Source organism: Budorcas taxicolor, chromosome 7, assembly GCF_023091745.1.
Source record: "Budorcas taxicolor isolate Tak-1 chromosome 7, Takin1.1, whole genome shotgun sequence".
Classification (NCBI taxonomy): Eukaryota; Metazoa; Chordata; class Mammalia; order Artiodactyla; family Bovidae; genus Budorcas; species Budorcas taxicolor.
The window spans coordinates 64608247-64631207 of NC_068916.1; the positions used below are offsets into that span (position 1 = coordinate 64608247).

Here is a 22961-nt window from a genome sequence, read left to right on the forward strand (position 1 = left end):
AGTGATTTGGGTTTTGGAGGGCCTGGGTGAGGATCTAAAGGATACCAGCAAGAGTCTACAGTCAGGGTACAAGGAGGACTTCGGGCCATTGTGCTTGGCTATTAATATGTTAGGAGGACAAGAGCAGGGCTCTTACCATGCCTCCACCAAGCACTATCTGGAGGATCCTGGATTAATTGCTCAACTTTTCTGGCATTAATTTCCTCATCTCTTAAATGAGTATAATCCTCATAACACTGCCTCCCTTTCTGGCTTGTGACAAGGCTCAAAAAGAAATTTTTTAAAGGATAATATATAAGTTTCTTTGAAGCTCAGGGCAACTGCCTGAGATAGCTAGAGCCAGGATTATTCTTCCCATTGATCAGGTGGGAAAGTGGAAGCTCAGAGGGGTCCTGAGACTTGCTTGCCCCACTGGAATACCCAGGATCCTGGTCCACAGGTTCTGGCTTCCCACACCCAGTGGGCATTCAGGAGGAGAAGCCAAGAGAACATACCCACCTCAAAGCAGCCAAAGAGAGGCTGTAGAAGCCCTGGGCCAGGGTATCTCCACTGCCCCCACCCCCAGGGCTGGAGATGCAGGAGTCAGTCATCAGAGCTAATGGCTCAAGTAGTAAAAACGCTAACAAGCACTCTCCCGGCACCAGCAGGAAAGAACAAGTATGCTTCAGCATCTCATGGATGGCAGACACTGAGCTGGCACCCAATACAAATAACTGGAAATCCAAGGTTAAATCCCCATCTTTTATGGAGAGAGTCAGCAGGTGCCAGGATAGTGATAGGAGGTCCAAAAGGCAGGAACTCAGAAAGGCTCCAAGTCTTCCTTGGCTTGACTCCTGTCACCCCAGCATGGGGGTGGGAGGGAATGGGGGCTCAGAGGCTCAGTATTGATGGGTAGGATGGCAGTTTCCAGATGTGGCCAAAGCATGTGTTTCTGAGAAGCTTATTCCTCTAAGAGTCCAGACTGTCCTCATAAATGATTTGAGGCTAATCTAGTCTCCTGACGTCCCCCCTTGCTCTGCCATCATGGAAGGGTAGTTCTGGGACATCTTCTTTCCCACACTTTAATTTATCTCAGGGTGTGTAAGTCCTGGCTTCTATAACTAGACAGTAAAGAGCCTTCAGCTCGCCAGGCTCTCCTGACTTGCTGTGAATCCTGAACACAGGTGCCATAGCTCTGAGTCTCAATAATTCTACCGGTACAATCAGCAAAATAAGCTTTGCTTTTGCTACTCACTGGGTTTCTGGGAACATCGCATAATCAGCCTCCTGTGAAACGGTATGGCAATGTAAGAGGCCCTCAGGTCACAAAACTTTGCTGCTGATGATTATTTTTTTGGAAACTGAGAAAGGCACGTATAAATGACAGCAACAAGACTCTTATTTCTGCTGAAAGGATCCCCTGCTGTGAGGTCACAAATAATCATGCCCATGTTAAATCTTATTGTCCATACTTCGTGCCCACTGAACACAGCACAGTAGTAGCAATAGAAGTGATCATCATTCTCTTCACCATCACCGTCACTTAAATAACACACACCATACATTGAAAATTTATGTCCCAGACAATATGCTAAACGCTTCAGTCCTTTGAAGAGGAAACTAAGAAACAGGCCTAGTGACTTGTACAGAGGAATTAGAGTGTGGCCTGGAGAAGGCCCAGCTAGAATAGAGGGTGGCAGCTGAATGCATGGAGAACACACATTTCTGTGTCACCTCCCAGAGCCAAGGACAGCAGCATGGTCCTCCATTTGAGAGGCCACTTGGTATATGAAGTGATGAAACCAGAATATGTCAGAAGCTCTGGATTTCAGACCTGCCTTGGACACTTGTAAGGCCTAAGTCATGAGCAAATCACTTTGCTATCCAGAGTCTGGGTTTCTGCCACGAAAGTGAAGACTGGGACTTCCCTGGTGGTCCAGTGGCTGGGACTCCATGCTCCCAACACAGGGGCCCAGGTTTGATTCCTGGATGGGGAACTAGACCCCACATGCTGCAACTAAGACCTGACATAGCCAAATAAATAAAATAAATATTAAAAAAAAAAAAAAGAAAGTGAAGATTCTAATCTCTCTCTAACCAACCTATGTCAGGGGTTCCTCTGAATGAAGATAAAGTAATATGTGCAAAATGTTTCATAAACACTTGGAAAATGGTGGTAATGTTAATAACACTATTAGTAACAATAAAAATAAGAGCTAGCCTTTGTTGAATACTTGCCATGGGGCAAGCATTGATCAAAAAATATCTAATTTCATTCTTAAACCAACCAGAATGTTAGGTCCATGAATCAAAGCAAATTGGAAGTGATCAAACAGGAGATGGCAAGAGTGAACGTCGACATTCTAGGAATCAGCGAACTAAAATGGACTAGAATGGGTGAATTTAACTCAGATGACCGTTATATCTACTACTGTGGGCAGGAATCCCTTAGAAGAAATGGAGTAGCCATCATGGTCAACAAAAGAGTCTGAAATGCAGTACTTGGATGCAACCTCAAAAATGACAGAATGATCTCTGTTCGTTTCCAAGGCAAACCATTCAATATCACAGTAACCCAAGTCTATGCCCCGACCAGTAACACTGAAGAAGCTGAAGTTGAAGGGTTCTATGAAGACCTACAAGACCTTTTAGAACTAACACCCGAAAAAGATGTCCTTTTCATTATAGGGGACTGGAATGCAAAAGTAGGAAGTCAAGAAACACCTGGAGTAACAGGCAAATCTGGCCTTGGAATATGGAATGAAGCAGGGCAAAGGCTAACAGAGTTTTGCCAAGAGAACGCACTGGTCATAGCAAACACCCTCTTCCAACAACACAAGAGAAGATTCTACACATGGACATCGCCAGATGGTCAACACCGAAATCAGATTGATTATATTCTTTGCAGCCAAAGATGGAGAAGCTCTATACAGTCAGCAAAAACAAGACTGGGAGCTGACTGTGGCTCAGATCATGAACTCTTTATTGTCAAATTCAGACTGAAATTGAAGAAAGTAGAGAAAACCACTAGACCATTCAGGTATGACCTAAATCAAATCCCTTATGATTATACAGTGGAAGTGAGAAATAGATTAAGGGACTAGATCTGATAGAGTGCTTCATGAACTATGGACAGAGGTTCATGACATTGTACAGGAGACAGGGATCAAGACCATCCCCATGGAAAAGAAATGCAAAAAAGCAAAATGGCTCTCTGGGGAGGCCTTACAAATAGCTGTGAAAAGAAGAGAGGCGAAAAGCAAAGGAGAAAAGGAAAGATATAACCATCTGAATGCAGAGTTCCAAAGAATAGCAAGGAGAGATAAGAGAGCCTTCCTCAGCAATCAATGCAAAGAAACAGAGGCAAACAACAGAATGGGAAAGACTAGAGATCTCTTCAAGAAAATTAGAAATACCAAGGGAATATTTCATGCAAAGATAGGCTCAAAAAAGGACAGAAATGGTATGGACCTAACACAAACAGAAGATATTAAGAAGAGATGGCAAGAATACACAGAAGAACTGTACAAAAAAGAGCTTCACAAACCAGATAATCATGATGGTGTGATCGCTGACCTAGAGCCAGACATCCTGGAATGTGATGTCAAGTGGGCCTTAGAAAGCATCACTATGAACAAAGCTAGTGGAGGTGATAGAATTTCAGTTGAGCTATTTCAAACCCTGAAAGATGATGCTGTGAAAGTGCTACACTCAATATGCAGGCAAATTAGGAAAACTCAGCAGTGGCCACAGGACTGGAAAAGGTCAGTTTTCATTCCAATCCCAAAGAAAGGCAATGCCAAAGAATGCTCAAACTACCACACAATTGCACTCATCTCACATGCTAGTAAAGTAATGCTCAAAATTCTCCAAGACAGGCTTCAGCAGTATGTGAACTGTGAACTTCCAGATGTTTAAGCTGGTTTTAGAAAAGGCAAAGGAACCAGAGATCAAATTGCCAACATCTGCTGGATCATCGAAAAAGTGAGAGTTCCAGAAAAACATCTGTTTCTGCTTTATTGACTATGCCAAAGCCTTTGACTGTGTGGATCACAATAAACTGTGGAAAATTCTGAAAGAGATGCAAATACCAGACCACCTGGCCTGCCTCTTGAGAAATCTGTATGCAGGTCAGGAAGCAACAGTTAGAACTGGACATGGAACAACAGACTGGTTCCAAATAGGAAATGGAGTACATCAAGGCTGTATATTGTCGCCCTGGTTATGTAACTTATATGCAGAATACATCATGAGAAACGCTGGGCTGGAAGAAGCACAAGCTGGAATCAAGACTGCCGGGAGAAATATCAATAACCTCAGATATGCAGATGACACCACCATTATGAGTGAGGAGGAACTAAAAAGCCTCTTGATGAAAGTGAAAGAGGAGAGTGAAAAAGTTGGCTTAAAGCTCAACATTCAGAAAACGAAGATCATGGCATCTGGTCCCATCACCTCATGGGAAATAGATGGGGAAACAGTGGCAGACTTCATTTTTGGGGGGCTCCAAAATCACTGCAGATGGTGATTGCAGCCATGAAATTAAAAGACGCTTACTCCTTGGAAGAAAAGTTATGACCAACCTAGATAGCATATTCAAAAGCAGAGACATTACTTTGCCAACAAAGGTCCATCTAGTCAAGGCTATGGTTTTTCCAGTGGCCATGTATGGATGTAAGAGTTGGACTGTGAAGAAAGTTGAGCGCTGAAGAATTGATGCTTTTGAACTGTGGTGTTGGAGAAGACTTGAGAGTCCCTTGGACGGCAAGGAGATCCAACCAGTCCATTCTGAAGGAGATCAACCCTGGGATTTCTTTGGAAGGAATGATGCTAAAGCTGAAGCTCCAGTACTTTGGCCACCTCATGCAAAGAGCTGACTCACTGGAAAAAACTCTGATGCTGGGAGGGATTGGGGGCAGGGGGAGAAGGGGACAGCTGAGGATGAGATGGCTGGATGGCATCACGGACTCGATGGACGTGAGTCTGAGTGAACTCTGGGAGATGGTAATGGACAGGGAGGCCTGGTGTGCTGCGATTCATGGGATCACAAAGAGTCAGACACGACTCAGCGACTGAACTGAACTGAAGACATAATTAACCCTAATGGGTCCCATTAAACAAATGAGGAAACTGAGTCATAGAGGCATTAAGCAATTAGCATATGAATTATGACATAATGATAATTAGTATGACACTTGACACTGGGGCCAAAGATAGATGCCTGTTTGAATCATTAATGACACATTTCTGTTTCTGCAAATCATCTGCACATCTGTCTCAGCCTATTTTTCCAAATGAGTCACATGAGCTGGCACATAGCAATGAATGGGAAGCTCAAGATGGGCCAGAGGGGACCAAGGAGGGGAGGTGAAGCTGCTGATGGGTTAAAATTGTTCGTGCCTCATTCTCTGTAGCAGGATTGGAGCTTTGCTTCCCTTTGAAAAGCAAAGTAGCCCAGATTTTCCAGAGTGAGAATTTCTCCAGATTTCATCTCAGAGAGTGAAGAATTTGTTGCATAATTTGTTTGGTGCTCTAGGCCTGTTGTGACCTCCCTACTGAGACTTCAAACCAGGAGGTGATGAGAAGGTCAGCCTGAGAAAAAAAAAGAAAAGACACACTTTTCTTTCTTCCTTCCTTTCTTTCTTTCCTTCCGTCCTTCCCTCCCCCTCACACACACCCCATCTTAAATACATACATACACCCCAGCTATTCTTATAACTTCCAGAGGCAGATAGGTTGGTCATTCACTGTCAGAAAATGGTTACACCCTGCAAGGCTTCCTTTGAAGCCTATTTGAAGAGGGGGGGAAATAAATAATGCTGGGTTAGAGGGCAAGGTTCATATCGGTTACAGGTACAGACCCATCTCACTGGCCTTAGGCCAGACAAATCTGAGGAAACGTGATAGATTATGGTTGGAGAATGTGATTTCTAGTACCTGAGCTGATGACACACAGCTAGACTCATCCCCAATTTGAGGGCGGACCAATTTTATTGGTCACCTCTAGAGCAGCAGGCTTGGTCCCAAAGATCCTGGATGCCCCATGCTAACCACTCAGCCTTTAAAATGAGCCTGAAGATAGGAAGCCATGAAAGTTTAATCCGACTCATTTGTGGAGGAGAAATCCTATGAAGCATATCTGGGGGCTTCCTATATACATACTGGTTCAACAGCTGAGACCTATTTAAAGTCCTACATGATCTGGTCTTACCATAAAAGGTTTCCTCAGATGCTTTAAAGTTTGCATAGCACTTTCACATTTGCTGTGTCATGTAAGGTAGATGGAGCAGGAATTTTAGAAACTAGAGGCTTGGAGAGGTGATCATCCAGTCACTTGGCTGTTCAGAGGAAAACTGGGGTAAAACCCAGGTCACTCAATCATAGGTATTCAGGTTCCCAGGTATTTTGTTCCCTGGCCTCACAAAGGAATTACAAAGCAACACTGAGGCATGGCCCAAAGCATCACAAGGCTGGCTCCCAGCCCTGGGTCTTCCCCTGCCTCACCAGGGCGGGCACACCAGTCTCTTCTTTCACGGGCCTGCTTCAGTTTCCGCATCTGAAGGTGTATGTCTAAGGAGCGGTGACTCTAATGGGGTGGTCCCGATAGGGGTACGGGACTAATGATGGCACTAGACTTCCTATGAAGATCGACTTTGATCCACTCTCACTGTTGGCCAAAGGCAGTGGGTGAAGCAGTTTTCAGGAAGAATTTCATTACAGTAGGAGAACTGTTCTCCAACAGTCATGCCTGCTCCAGGCAACGGAGTAGAGAGGTGTTTAGGATTGACGCTACTCTAAGACCTCATCCCATGTAACTTTCTCAGGTTCTGGGCTTTCAGTTCAGCAGGAAAAGCCAGCAAATGAACAAACATGAAGCGCAACTTCAGAGTTCACTGGTCACCACCTGGCTTTTTCTTGCAGGTGCGGTTTGAAGGCTTGACAGGAAACGTGCAATTTAATGAGAAAGGACGGCGGACCAACTACACCCTCCACGTGATCGAAATGAAGCATGATGGCATCCGAAAGGTAAAGCTCCCTTTGCTTCCATTAAACAGGGAGGAGAGGGCTGAACAGAGGCTCAGGCCGGAGCTGAGGGCCTGGGGAACCCACTGTCCTGGACTTGATCTCTTAGCAGAGAAGCAGGCAGTGAGGATTCTAATCTGGGCTCTGCTGCGAGCCAGCTAGGATTTTGGGCAAGTCAGTTGTTCCTCTGAGAATTGATTCACTGCAAAATGGACATAAAAAATCTCTACCTTTGCCTTAGGGTGCTTGTAAAGATCCAAGGGATGGGAAAATATTTTGGAAAAAATGAAGTAATAGATGTGTATAAAATGTCACTACTGTTCCTGAGGGGTTTCAAGTGAGAACTTGAGAATGATGGTTTATTGAGGAAGTTAGCCACCTTTTCCTAATCCACACTTGGTCATATTCTCTCTCTCTCTCTCTCTCTCTCTGTATATATATATGTGTGTGTGTGTGTGTGTGTGTGTGTGTGTGTGTGTGTATACATACACTCTTACATACTTACTAAACATACACACTTACTAAACATTTTAGAACAACATTCAAATTCTTGGAGAAAACATTCAGAATTCTACCAGACTCTGCATTCTGAACTTGGCCAATTTCTCTGACCTTGATCCTTGACACTCACTTTCTTTGTCCTTCCACTCCAGTCACTCCAACCAACGTTCACTTCCAGGAAGATATCATGTTCTTTCTCACCCCCCAGCCTCCAAATGTGTTCCCTCTGCCTAGGACTCTTCTATCCCATCCCCCAATTCTAGCCTGACTTCCAGAGTCAGGGTGAATGTTGCTCCCCAGGAGAGCCTTCCCTGGGCTTCCTTGTCACGCCTCATGACCACCTCTGCTTGACTGTCCCTGGCCTTCACCACATCCTTAGTTCCCTGGGGTGGCACAGTGTGGCAAGTTAGGAGGCTGTGCGTGCACAGTAGGACGCTGGTAGAGTGTCAGAGCATTAGCCCCAGAATCCTGGGATGCCATCCTGGCGTCACCACTTACCAGCCTGTGACTCTGGCCAAGTAAATCAGGTTCTTTGTGCCGTAAGTGGGGGTTAAACGATCTAATGGAAGCAGAAGTTCTGGGGGCCGGGCCTGGCACATTGCAGACTAGGTCTTAGTCTCTCAAACCTGATACTCTCTATGCCTGTGCTGTCAAATACAGTTGCCACCTGCCATGGTTGGCTATTTCATGTTAATTCCAAATCATGAAAACTTACAAGTCCCGCAGTTGCACTAGCCACACTTCAAGTGCTCAATAGCCACAGGTGGCTAGAGGCTGCCACACTAGACAGCACGGATGTCGATCACGCCCATCGTCACTGCAGGTTCTACTGGACAGTGATGCTCATGTTCTCTGTTCCCAGTCTGTGGGCTTCATGGTGCTCTGGGTGGTGTGGTGAGAAACACTGGCAGAATGGTTACAAGCTGGGGCACTGAAGAGAGACACACCAGGAATTAAGTCTCTGCCTCACTCTCTACTACACACATGACCTTGAACAACTGAGCCTCCCAGAACCTCAGTGACATCACCTCCAAATGGGGGATAATGCCCTTTATCTCTCAGGACTTCCGTCAACACTGAGTGAAACAATGTCTGCCACCTCCTTGCCTGTGTGAAGGGGTTCCCCAAAGCAGCCCCTGGCATGGATTGGCCATTCAACCCATGTTTTGTTTGTTTGTTTCAACTGCCTTCTTTAGGCCACAAGGATTTTTATATCAGCCTTCACTATGAGTGAGTTAGGCTGTGAAAGCCCATGGAATGGATAAGCAAAATAACAAACTGAAATAACCCAGTAACTTTAAAATCCAAGAACAAATGGTTGTGCTTTATTTTTCTGGTCTCGGGGCTGTTTTTCAACTTCCTTTCCAATGACTAAATCCTTTCTTTGAATGTGGGTTTGGGCAGCCTTTGGTTACAGGGAATCTGACTTTCAGAAAATCAATTCCTCCACATCTGCGGCTTCAGGTCTTTTCCTCAATCAGCCTCCTAACAAAGTAATTTCTCAGATTCATGGGTAACCTTGTTGTGCTGGTTTCAGTGAACAGTGCGTGGAACCACCTGATGTATGTAATAAAAAGGGACTGCTGCTGTTTAACTGGGAGCCTTGGGGACTGTCTCCTGATCTTTAGGCACGTATTCTGGCCACTGATCTGCCAACACACACTCTAGGTGTCTGGGTCCAATTGATATCCCACTGAAATATGTGTGGTCTCTGGGCATACATTCATCCCACACTTCGGAGCTTCAAATGCCAGAATGTGCAGCGGCTCCACTAAATCTAGAGCCTTGTGAAATGCCATTCAGAGATTCCACTTCGCCATGGGGTACTGATTCAAATAGGAATCTCTATTCAAATAAAATGCCTTGTCAAATTCAAGTAGGATCACAAATTCTTAGAGTGGCTGCCAAGAGAGAAGTGCAGGAAGATTCTTGAAGCTCTTTCATCAAGGGACCAGCATTAATGATGTAACCATCTTTTCTCATCACCATTGGTCCTGTAGCTATGTTTTGACTTAAAAAAGACAAGTCTCAACTTGAATTCAGTCACCCTTGCCCTGTCTCAAATTTTTCATTCCCAGTTATGACCCAAGTGTAACTGGAAAGGAAAGACCAGGTAGGAAAGAAAGTGACACAAAGTCCTCCTTCTGTCAAAAGTAATTAAAAGTCCTGAAGCATTCACAGCCCTCCAGTCCAGACATCCTTTGGAAGTTTTTTCCTTAAATCTTTGCTACCCAACTTTAGACATACTGGTGGTGGTTTAGTCACTAAGTCATGTCTGACTCTTTGTGACCTTTACCATCAGGGAAGCTCCTTAGACATACTGAGTCCTGTTCTATTCAATCCAACCACTTCTCTCCATTTCCACTGCTGACTCCGGAGCTCAAGCCACCTTCTACACCTGCTTGGACTCACACAGGAGCCTCCTTACTGGTCACTAATCCTGCTGGCCAGGTTCTTGTCCCTCTTCAAGGCTGTTTTTCAGCACAAGAGCTGATCATCTTCAAATATATATCAGGTTATATTGCTTCTCCGCTTAAAGCCACTGACTAGCTTCCTACTGCAGGGGCTTCCCTGGTGGCTCAGATAGTAAAGAATCTGCCTGCAATGCAGGAGACCCAGGTTCAATCCCTGGGTTAGAAAGATCCCCTGGAGAAAGGCATAGTAACCCACTCCAGTATTCTTTCCTGGAGAATTCCATGGACAGAGGAGCCTGATGGGCTACAGTCCATGGGGCCGTAAAGAGTCAGACTAATACACCACTGCAGGTAAAAGGTAACAGAACTCCTTACTGCGGCCTTCAGACCCAGATACTGCAGCCCTCTGAACTCTTGCTCCTCTTTTTCTAGCTCACGACTCCACAGCTACCCTGGAATGTCTGCTTCTTTACCCGACATTCGCCATCACTGTAGTCTGATGTGCAGTATTTCTCCTTGTCATTCAAGTCTGGCCCAGCTGAAGTCACTCTGGAAAGGCCGTTCCTGACCAAAATATCTAAAGTGACCCCCATCTGCCGAGCACACTCCCATTATCCTAATTTTTCATAGTGCTTCTGTGAATATCCCCGTTCTGAGATATTCTTGTTGGTTTACTGATCTCTATTGGGGCTGGTAAACATCAGCCTGCAGGCCCAATCCAGCCAACTGCCTGTCTGTTTACAGTCCATGAGCTAATGATTTTTACATTTTTAAATGGTTGAAGTAAATCAAAAGATGAATATTTCATGATATGTGAAAATTACATGAAATTAAAATTTCAGGGTCCATAAGTAAAGTTGTGGGTTTTGGGGGGGGGGGGGGGGGGGAATACAGCCAAATTCATTTGTTTCAGTATTGGCTATGGCTGCTTCTGCACTGTGACAACAGAGATGGGTAGTTGCTACAGAGACTGTTTCACCCACAAAGTCTAAAGTATTTACTGTCTGGTGCTTTAAAGGTGAAGTCTGACAACCCCTGGTCTGAATATGTATTGTCTTTCTTCCCCTCCTCTCCACCTCCTTCCACTAAAATGTCAGCTCTCTAAACGCAGGGACATGGTTGTGTTATTTATTATATCCTCAGTGCTGATAATATATTGATGCATAGTAAGCACATGCAAATAAGTGGTTGTTCATTAAATGAGCGGGCAGCATATTGAATGTTGCTTGGCAACCAGAAAGCATACCACTCTGGCCCATTTTTCCATAGATCTGCCAGCAAATAAGGAAAAAAAAAATGCTGATAAATTTAATGAAATAACACCTCAAGCAGAACTCAGATAAAGTCACATGCAAACCTACAAAGTTAAAATTCTTTATGTACGTTAGTTAAGGTGCAATAACAGATGAACTCTAAAAATCTCAGCTGTTTAATGCAATAGAGGTCTAGTTCTTATTCACCCAGTGATCAGTTTGGGGGACTGGGGACTCTGGTTAAGACTCAGGCTTCTGGAGGCTCCATTGTCTGTTTGGGTCTTCCTGCCTATCAATAGCCAGCTAACAAGTGAGGAAGAAAGATATTAGAAACTGTGCTGGGGATTTGGAGGAGTCAGGTTAGGAGAGGCATGCATCACTTCTGCGTTCCACTGGCCAACCCAATCTCCTGGCCCATCTAGACACATGGCAGGCTGGAAATTGCAATGGCAGTCTAAGTAACTACCTCCCACCATACCTGTAGGCTATGAATAGTGAACAAGAATCCTTGCTGGTCACCAGGTTGTCTCTGCCACAATAGGCAACTTCCTTTGTAAAACTTTATCACAATGGGTCTCATTTTTGGTGGTCAGGAGTTGTGGCTTCAGAGGCAGCTTAGAGCTACAAACGACACAACTACAAATGTGTGAATGTGATTTGATGACTGTGAGAGGTGGATCTATTGTATATACTGTTCAATGATCATCTTCTTTTTAGGCTATATTTACTTTAAAAAATCTAATCTATCATCTCATGACAGACTCATTTCTATATTCAAAGAATCTTTAGAGGTAGATGGAAAACAGGAGATCAAAAATTCTAACTGGCACCAGGAGAAGACCTGTCACTGTCAGAATTATTTAAATCTTCTCTTGAACAGTGGGGCCCAGTTTTTACCAAACTACTAGCTCTGATTTACTTTGAGATAAAATCAAAGTTCCTCCATATCCTTAGTAGAGAATCAAAGGGCTGTATAATAATCCAGCCCATTTCTCTAAGAAAAGGAAATTTGCTCTCAGCTCCGAAGTGCAAAGTCTCTTCAAAAAACTTTGCCAGTTCTCTTTTCATCAAAATGTGGAACTAGATTTCTCAGCTGCCTAGCTGGCATGGGGGCCAAAGCTGGGTTTTGGCATCACCCTGCTCTTCTGACTGGTGATATTTTTTTATTTCCCTACAAAAGGGTTAGAAATAAAATAAGCTTGCTTACAACATTTAAGTGTTCCTCTGGCTTTTGATATAAGCCAACCTAAACAATAATTTTTATAGATACCAATTTAATATTAGTGCTAAGATACTAACTCTGAAGGATCCTTACCCTTAAGAAAGTCTCTTTCTAAGCCATATAAATCTTGTCTACATAGATTTATCTTGCTTTTCCCCTCTCTCTTTAATCAAAACAGCTTGCGATTTTAGAGTGGTGTTTTCTGGGGTTTTGCACCATTTATCCTAGGACATGCTGCATATCAGGAGGGTTACATTGTCAAATGAGTTTGAGAAATGTCCCATAATATATACTTCTTTTGGAAACTGGCAACATTCAACAGCAAAATGAAACTGAAATGTCCTATAGTACAGAAGCCTGTTAGCCTTCAACTAGGCGTTACCCTACAGAATACCATTTTTTAGTTTAATAACAACTTAATACGAACCACACACTATGATTATTGTTGTCAATGAACTAACTCATTTGGTTCTCACAGCCACCCTGTGAGACAGGTACTCTTGGTGTATCCCCTCTACAGGGCAGAGACTGAGGCCCATTGAGGTCAGGTAACTGGCCCAAGTCATACAGTTAGTAATTAGGAAATTCTGTCTTTTAAATCAGGTCTATCTGATGCCAAAGACCAATCTCGGCACCATCAAGCCCCCACTTTTAAAGATAATTCCCAGGAAGGGACTTTCCTAGTGGTCCAGTGGCTAAGACTTGGTGCTCCCAAAGCAGGGGGCCTCAGTTTCAACCCTGGTCAGGAAATTCGATCCCACATGCCTCCACTAAGAGTTCCCAAGTCACAACTAAGACCTGGTGCAGTCAAATAAGTAAGACTGTCTTTTTTAATATTTGAAAAACTCTATCAAAACTCAATAGATTGTAGAGAACTTAGTTGCATGTCAAAGGAGGCAGCTACCTTGATATTGATGGTACAACTGATGGTTGTAGAGATTAGTAAGAACAGCTGACCTGGTGACAAATCATGAAGAGGGTAGAAGGAAGAAGGAAAACAAGGGAGGGAAGGAAGAAAGAGGAGGAGGAAGTAGGGGGGAAAGGGCATGAAGACACCATAGCATCATCTACAGGAGGAAAAAAAGGTGATTAAATTTGCTAGATCATCTCCCAACTTTGTACTGATTATATTAAACAATACTACTTCCGAGGTCCACGACCTGGCTTCTATGCTTTGCCACTCATCTGCTATATAAACTTCATAAGTGTGATCATCTGATCTCCCCAAACCTCAGTTTTCTCATCTGTAAAACAAGGAAAATAATTCCCAGCCTGTCTGTGTTATTTGAATAGTGTGAAGGGCAAAACAGTTAAGTGTTGGGTAAGTAGTTTGAAAATTATTTTTCTAAACTTGCACCACGATATACTGCAATAATGGTTTGAAACATGTATTTCTCAATTAAAGGTCTCCTTGTAAAAATGAACTCTTCAGGGGAATCCCGAAGTGTGAAACTCATTAAAAGCAGAGCTGATGGTTGAATGAGGGATGAAGAACCGATAGCTTCTTCCATCTTCCCTGACCCCTTGCCCACATCCCGAGGAAGTGCTGACGGTTGAATCAGGGATGAAGAACCAATAGCTTCCTCCATCTTCCCTGACCCCTGGCCCACATCCCGAGGAAGTGGAAAGTGGGCTTCACAGCTGCCCTAGGGCCCCGTGAAGCACAGGCCTAGCAAAGTGGGGGAGGCAAGGTTGCACTGTGGTCCTGAGCAGGTCCCCTAGTGCCTGAGCCTCTGCTTCCCTCTCTATAAAAAGAAGAGGTTAGAAGAAATGATTCTTCAGGCCTCTTCCAACTCTGATATTTTGGAAATCTGTTTCTAGTTCTTGTCTTTAGAGAGAAATGTCTCCCTCCAAGCTAACTGAAAGTGCCCCTACATGAGCAGCATGGTACCCATGCCTGCACCAGGGAAAATCCTGACCCAGTGTTCTAAGAGACAGCCTCCTACCTGCCTTCATGCCTCTGAACTATCTCTGCATGAACAGGATCCACTGTCTCCATGTCAGGTCCACTCATTCTCTCAACAAACCTTCTTCCCTGAGCTGCTTCTCTGTGGAACAATGGGCAGCCTGGAATGAATAGACCTCTAGCTTTGTTCCCGAGGAGCACCATGGAGAGACGGGGACAGATGTACCAACAGCTAGACCATGGGGCCAGTGGGAACCAACAAGAAGCACTCAGGGTCAGTTGGCAGCCTAGCGGAGCATAGATGCACATAGCCCTGTGGCCAGCCTGCCCCGCTCCAATCCTGGCTCCACAACTCTCCTGCAGCCTTGGGAAAGTTATTCCATTTCCCTGCATCTCAGTTTCTTCACATTTAAAATGGGAGTGATAATTACCCACTTCATAGGTTTTTGGGAGGACGAGAGAAGTTAAAACATTTAAAAAAAACCACTTAGTATTAATATTCATTTTTATAAAACAGTATTAATATTCATTTTTATTTGTTCGGCTGCACTGGGTCTTAGCTATGGCACACAGGCTCTTTAGTGGCGTGTGTGAATTCTTAGTTGCAGCATGTGGAATCTAGTTCCCTGACCAAGGATCAAGCCTGGGACCCTGCAATTGGAGTTCAGAGTCTTAGCCACTGGACCACCAGGGAACGCCCTAAAAAAAAACACTTAGAGGAGTGCCTAAAATACAATAAGCACCCAAATACTGTGAAGTAATATGCTTGCCAGCCCAGGGCTGAGTCCCCTCTCGTGGTGAAAAGCTGCTCCCGGAGACAGATGCCAGGGTTCCTGGCTGGCCTCAGCCACTTAGCTGCACCACCACCCTCACCATGCAGGTTAACAGACTCCTCTGAGCCAGATGCAGTGGCATAAAACCTATCACACACAACCTCCAACAGAGCAAGAACATGATCGGTGTTGGCAATTAATACTGTTGCTGTTAACAGCAGTGAGATCGCAGGAAGAACTATTTATTTCTAGCTGAGGGGACTGGGAAAAACATCAAGCTGAAGATGACTTTTGAGTGGACGGCTGGCATGTGCCTCGGATTTCGTGAATCCAGGCTGACTTTGCAGAACTGCTCTTCCTTCTCCATGAGTACTGCAGTTCTCCTTCCTATTTGCCTGTTACAGCTGCAGCCAGCAGAACCACCACAGAACACAGTGGTCTAAAGCTTAATAGAGACAGAGGTAGAGATGGGTGTGTGTGTATGCGTGTGTGTGTGTGTGTGTGTGTGTGTGTGTGTGTGTGTGCGTGTGCATGTGTGTGTATGTGTTAGCCAAGCCATTCTGTTCTTCCCAAACATTCCATGACTTCCTGTTGCCTTCAGGACAGGCCTACACCATCTAGCTTGGCCTGCAAAGCCCTCTGCTACCTAGACCCAGGCACCCACTTTCCTCTGGAGCTAACCCAATCCTCCACCCAGGACCCATTGAACTTACATATCCGGGCAGATTCCTGTGTCTACATCTTGGCTCATCTTTTCTCTGACCTGACAAATTTGGACTCAACCTGTCCATCCCTCATGACTTCAGCCTCACCTCCTCCAGCTACCTTCTTCCCAGCATAGGTTTCATACTTGGCTCCTGCTTCTCCAAACTCCTTGGGCTCAAGCTACCTGAGTCACTCACTTGTCACTTCTGGGCCCACATGCGTGTGTGTGTCATGTATTCCTGAATAGAGTAGAGGGACTGTCAGAGCAAGGACTATCTCTGAGACTTCTGTGTATCTTTCTCAACTCTGCCACACAATATCACCAACATCTTAGCTCAGAGTCTTATGCACAATAGGTAGGGATCCTATAAATATTTGCTGAAAGACCTTGGAAAATGAGTCAGTATAAATAAGCACTAACTAATCTTTAAAGAAAATAATGTTGTCAACCAGTATTTGAAGGCACAACTGTATGCTCAGTATTATAACAGTTTAAAAATTGGAAATAAGAGAAATAAAGAAACAATAAAATAACTATCACCTAGCAAGTTGAATCTAGATGGGAAAATATAGTTAACCTAAAAAGAAAGCAAAAAGGAGAAAAAAAAAAGTTTAAATCCTATGATTCCAACTACAGTTCAGAATGAGCTAAGGAAGAGAAGGATTACTAGGCATGGAACAAGGAGGAGTCTGACCTTGTGAACAGGCAGGGAATTAAATCTCTATGACCCTGACTTACATTGTGCAAAACAATCTGCCACATAAACAGTTAAAACCTCACTTCTCAAAAGAGGCAATTTTCAGGCTTCCCCATCATGAATGAGGATTTTCATGGGGGTGGGGCTGGGAAGATCAGACCTGGAGAGCATCTTGCCTCTTGCTATTTATATCTAGTATTCTTTAAAGTCTGGTGTGTCCAGCATTGCTGGTGTGACACTCAGCTCCTTGATTTCCTATCTGGTGTTGGCCAGAGGGCGCAGAGTGGGCCATTCCTGAGAATCCTGGCTCACCCTATGTCACCACACCCCTCTCCTTAACAGATTGGCTACTGGAATGAAGATGACAAATTCGTCCCTGCAGCCACAGATGCTCAAGCCGGGGGGGATAACTCAAGTGTCCAGAATAGAACATACATCGTCACCACAATCCTAGTGAGTACTCACTCAGTCCTTCGTGGAGGTTACCTGGGATGTGAGCTAGGCCAACACAAAGGCTTCCCCAAGAGTGAAAGCTGGTCATTCTTCTGGCCAAAGCTGTGCCGTAGGTAGAAAGAGGGAGCTAAAAGTCATCCTGAAATTCAGAGGGATTTTTGCTCTCTGGCTCTGCCACGGTCTCACTTTGCGCCCTTGGATAAGCCAGTCACCCTCCTATGAGCCACAGTTTTCCCGTCTATAAAACATAAGACCGAACTGCGGTGCTTCTGACTCTACTCTTCCTCAGTAGAAGTCATTTTCAAAGAAAGCCCCTAACGTACATCACCTAGAGTGGATATAAGTGAAGCTGCTGTGATTTTCAGTGGTTGATCATGAGAAACTTGGAACCTATTTAGGGTCTACTTCCCCACAGTCACACCCCCAGAGGTACCTTCAAAGAAACACAAGAGCTCCTGAAACATCAGTTGAAAAGCTATGCACAACATCTCAATGAAACATTCTTATTTTACCAGTTTTCTTCTTTAACCCAAGAAGTTTTGTAATGGGGGGAGCAAAAATGTAGGAAGTGGGTTTAGAGGCTAGAGAGACTCCCCCAAAGTTAACCAATGTTAACTCCTCTGCCATGCCAAAGGCCTCCCTCCCCAAGAATGAACCCCGAACCCACATTCTCTGTCTCCCATTTCTCCACCAGGAAGATCCTTATGTGATGCTCAAGAAGAATGCCAACCAGTTTGAAGGCAATGACCGCTACGAGGGCTACTGTGTGGAGTTGGCGGCAGAGATTGCCAAGCATGTGGGATATTCCTACCGTCTTGAGATCGTCAGCGATGGAAAATATGGAGCCCGTGACCCTGACACAAAGGCTTGGAATGGCATGGTGGGAGAGCTGGTCTATGGAGTAAGTCCCCCATAGGGTAGGGAATTAGAGGCAGAGACAGATGGTTTGACAGGAAATTTTGGTGGTTAGATGACCCTACCCATAGATGCCTATTGGACCCTATAGTTTAGTATTGTTGCTGCTAGAAAGATGAAGAGTCCAAAATCCAATGTCTTAAGACATTTTTTGCTCATGATCCTGGTCCCAGCTCCTTCATCCAGACTCACTTCAGTCGTGTGACTTCAGTTGACCATCATCCAATACAGGTGATAGATAGTTTAGCTTTTAGGTTAGCTTTCCCGAGGCAGACCGCTGAGTGGTCATTTTCCTGTTCAGTCGCTTAAAGCCCCCTCAAAATAAATTTCTTCCCTGGTGTTAGATGTGCCCTAGATACAATCAAACTTTCTAATCACTTGCCCTTTCTGGCACCTTCCATTTCATCCAAGCCACTCCAAGTCACTCTGTTCTCTAGGGTGCCTGCTTCCATTCTGCCCCTCTAAAATCTTACCCTTCCCCCCAAACCTGTATCACATACTGCTTTTTCCAAGGTGTCATTCTCCCCATAAAAGGTATGGGGAGAGCCCTTTTTAACTATTCTTGCTTCACTGTAGGATTTAGTTTCTGCTTCTATTATGGCTCACCTTGCCTTGTACACTTGTTATCTGTGAACAGGGATTGGTCTACTCCATTCACTACACTTGAAATAAGACCACACATAATTGCTATGACATCTTCAATAAATTGAAGCATTTTGGAGAAGTCACTGAATGCCCTGAATTGTTTTAACTATTTAAGGAACCATTGAGAAGTAAAAGATCTGATCCCTGTCCCCAAGAAACTTGGCATTTTCTGACGTAGAAAAGACAACGAGGGTGAATGGTAATACAGCTAAGAATCGAGGTCCATGCAAAAGGCCAGCATGAGGTGGTCTAGCCCTCAAGAAAGATGTGTAACCTTAAAAGCGGCCATATTCATGTACAGAGAAAGGCAGCCCAGGAATGTCTATAGTATAAACGATAAGATGGCGATAGAAATAAGTTGTGAAAGAAGAATGAGAAAACACTGATGATCTTTTGTAGAGGGCTTCAGTTGAGTAGCCATTGACAAGATTGAGTGAGAAATGATAAGGGAAAGGGTGTGGATTGACTCAGTGGGCACTGGAAGATCATGAAGATACTCGAGCAGAGGAACAACAAAAGGCAACAGAAGAAGAATCCTGCTGCCGTGTGCAGGAAAGGCACCACCACAGCTTCACTCATATAAATCAAAGACTCCTGCCTAGGGCTTTGAACAGAAGCAAATGCTGAGCGCCAGGATGGTAAGAAGTTCTGGTCAGGATAAAGAAACCATTTAGGAGCTTTACAAATCTCATTGTCTCAGGTGGAGGAAGTGAGAGTCATGATGTCCGTAGGAGCCTTAGAAAGGGAATTCGAAGAAGAGAGAGATGGAAAAAAGGAAATTCTTTCTAAGAAGGTGGCTTTTGATATGACCTGGGAAGATGGTTAATGAGTTAAGAAGGCGGTTGTGCTTCTAGCTTCTCTCTCCTCTGCTGCCTCTCGCTTTTGGGAAGTGTCATCGATGAAAGATAGAAGATCTAGATGGTTAATGCTGCATTGGGAAGCTGGTTTCCATGGGAACCTCCACCAAGTTCTTAAGGTCATCCCCATGGCAACTGCTGTGAACTTTTCACCTCCACCAGAATTCATCTTCACCTTCACCCAATGTAATCTGGTTCCTTTAGTAAAAGGCCCAAGATCTGGGCAGAACAACAGTATGATTATCCTGAGGGAATGCCCCCCAATACACAGCCATCAGCCATGGGCCACTGGCTCATCAGTGACAGAAATCACCTCTGGGTGCCTCAGCTGCCAGTCTTTCTTGTCCCCTCCCCTCCACCAGGCCTGTCCCTCTGCCCAGAAACAGCTGTATTCTGAAGACTCTATGATGGGCCCAAATGGATGCCCTCTCTTGAGGGCATTTTCAGTTTGGCTTTCCTTGTCTGTCCCACCTAAGAAAGAATAGAGGGGTCTGAGGAGGCATCTCTAGCCACAAATGACCAGCAAGGCCAGAAAAAAATTTACCTGGAGGGCTCCAGACTTCTTCTTTCTGTGCCTCTCAAATAAGCTAAGTCAATCAGGGTGTCTCATCTTCCCTTTGCTCACTCTTGCTCTTATCCACCATGGTAATAGTAGCATTTCAGCACATCGTTTATGCCAGGCACTGTGCTAAATACTTTACCCAAGTTATTTCACTTACTCCTCATAACAACCCCAGAAGGTGGATATGATTACTCTCCACATTTTATCAATGAGGACACTGAAGCCAGGGAGATTAGGCAGTTGGGCAAAGGACACAAACGGATGAGAATAGCCACAGAGCACTCTCAAATGCCACAGGCTACAAATGAAGGCTCCGCTTATTGCATAGGTACGGCTGTGTGCCTGGGTTGCCATGACTTTCTGGCCTGTGCTTTGTCTTAATGAAGCAGAAATAGAGTGAACTTTGGAGACACACACACACATTCCAGATCTGAATTCCGACTCTGCCTGCTCACTAGCACCATGACTCCAGCGAGCCACTGATCTCCCCCCAGGGTTCCCCTGAGTTATCTGCCCCGGGGCTGGGTGGGGAGTATTTCCCTACACAGTGCCTGGCTCAGAGTGGCTCTCCATCCCTGACGGTTTTCTCCCATTTTTGCTTTTACCTACTGCATCAACACTGTTTACTATTTTCCCAAGATTGTTTCCAGACATATTTGGTTTGGGGATCTCCTAGGTCAGTGGTTCTCTAAGTCTGGACCAGCAGCAGCACCACCCGGGAACTTGCTGGAAATGCAAATTCTCAGGTCCATGGGGTCGCAAAGAGTCAGGCACGACTGAGTGACTTCACTTTCCCTCTTCGCTTTCCTGCATTGGAGAAGGAAATGGCAACCCACTCCAGTGTCCTTGCCTGGAGAATCCCAAGGACGGGGGAGCCTGGTGGGCTGCCGTCTATGGGGTCGCACAGAGGTGGACACGACTGAAGCGACTTAGCAGCAGCAGCAGCAGGTGTCCCCAGACCCAGTGATCTAGAAGGTCTGCCATCTGTGGTTTAAAAAGCCCCAAGGTGCTTCTGATGTCTGCACACTCAGTTTGAGAATCGCTGTCTCAAGATGTCAGTTTCAGAAAATAATTTTGAGCACCTGTGAAATGCCCACGGTTCATGGTGCTCTCACGTATTTGAATTTTTTGACTCTCATAAAACACTGGTGTCCAATAGATAAAGCAAAATTTATTATGCCTCTTTTTCTAAACGGGAAACTGATATTCATAAGGACAACTGTCTCACTCGAGGGCACATGGCCAGTGAGTCAGAAAGCCAAGAAGGCAGGTCTACCTTCCCAGATGAGCCTTGCCCACAAGTGATTCTGCAAAGGTCCAGTGACTTCCTCAGATGCCGGAAATCAACTCCTAAGACCTTTCAGTCAACATCAAACAAGCTAAAACTTGTTGTTCAAAACTCGTGCTGCTTTGCACAAACCACCTTCTCTCTCTGGACCTGGGCTCCTATCTGCAAAATGATGTCACTGCATTTCCCACTGTGTGTGTATCCTACACATAGGGGTGCCTTTCGATGCTTGGGGCTCAGTGGACAAAGAATTTTGGAAATACTAAATCTGCTTACCCCTCTTGGAAATTCTCAGTGCACAGTAGTCTGTTAAAGGTTCTGAGAAGTCCCGCCAGTTTAAATTCATGTTAATTTTTATGTTATAATTAGTTACATCCTTCCACAAATAATGTTAACGGAACAAATCTTGGAACTGCTAAGTTAGATAAGAACTAAGATGATTGGTTTTGTGATTTTTTTCCAGGTCACAGTCCCTTTTATTAACTCACATTAGGAGGCATCAGACAAATCCATTCAATTCCCTTTACCATCTTTGAAGCCAGTCTTCACCCACCTCCCTCTTGAGTAACTTGTAGTTATTCCCTCCGAGTCATTTCTATGACTTTTCTCCCCTATTCCTTTTCTACCTATGAGAAAAAAGGAGATACTGTCTCCCTGGCAATGGCTTGTAAGTGTTTGTAAAAAGTATCAAGATTTAGGCAGTAGGTGTTGCGGGGAAAAACAGAATTGCTGAGACATATACTCAATCCCACATTGCTTTACAGTAACTTTCTTTCTGTAAGTGAGAAATTTAAGTCATTCTAAAGCCAGGCTTTTTATTCCACTTAAAACGCTTTCTCAAAAACTTCATCCAATGAGAGTAACCAGAGGAAACCCCTCCTGAGCAATACCAGCCGGCAGCTGGGTGTGGCTGGGGTCTGGACAGCATCTGTCTGCAGCCTCACATCTGGACTGCTACATGGCATCATAAGAGAAAGCCACCTGCCTTGAACAGACTTGCACAGACATGCCTGTCATTTCAAAAGTGAATGTCATGGCATCCCTCCATGGAACCGCGTTAGATTTCCAGGATCGCTTAATCTCAGGCCAGGAGAGCAGTGGATTTTTAGAGCATAGATGCCAGTGCTCCTGCCATTAAGCAGAGACAGGAAAGACAGAAGAGCAAGGCTGGTGCTGTATGCCCAAAGATGAACATTTCTTGCAACTATTTTATGTTTATCTACATGAATTTTTAAAACTGAATTATTTGTGTACTTCTTAGCAGTCTTCCTGGAAAAAAAATAGTTGTGATACTACTTTATTCTCTCTGCCAGGTCTTCCTCACATGATTCTCTCCTCTGGGAATGTATTCTGTATCCGAGCAACCTGTTGAAATCCTGCTTCCTCTTCAATGTCAGTGTGTATGTTACCTCTTTAAGGATGCAGTCCCTGACCTCCCCAGACAGAATTAATTTCTTCCTGACCTCCTGTAGCACTTTGCATCTCTTAGATACAAAACATATCTCACGGAATCTAGCATGTATCCAATCAATCCTGTAGTTTGGGAAACGTGTGTGTGTGTGTGTGTGTGTATGTGTGTGTGTGTGTGTACCAACTTTTACTACTTGTAGAGATCACAGTTTTCTTTTCAGCCTAGGGCTTGCATCTGAGTGCCCAATAAATATTTATTGAGTTAAACTTGCCTTCACCATCTATCTTGTTAGCCAGGACTGTCTTGGTCGCAGGTAAAAGTACCCCAACTCCAACTGGTTTAGGCAAGCAGAAGGA

General features: G+C 44.6%; 1 protein-coding gene across 1 annotated transcript in view; it reads left to right on the plus strand.

Moving 5' to 3' along the window:
* Window positions 1-22961, plus strand: part of GRIA1 (glutamate ionotropic receptor AMPA type subunit 1) — a 348095-nt gene that overhangs the window by 230997 nt on the left and 94137 nt on the right. Inside the window, exons 8-10 of the mRNA XM_052642627.1 lie at window positions 6901-7005; window positions 16817-16927; window positions 17622-17828. Of these exons, the coding sequence (XP_052498587.1) occupies window positions 6901-7005; window positions 16817-16927; window positions 17622-17828 (423 nt within the window). The remainder of the gene's footprint in view (window positions 1-6900; window positions 7006-16816; window positions 16928-17621; window positions 17829-22961) is intronic.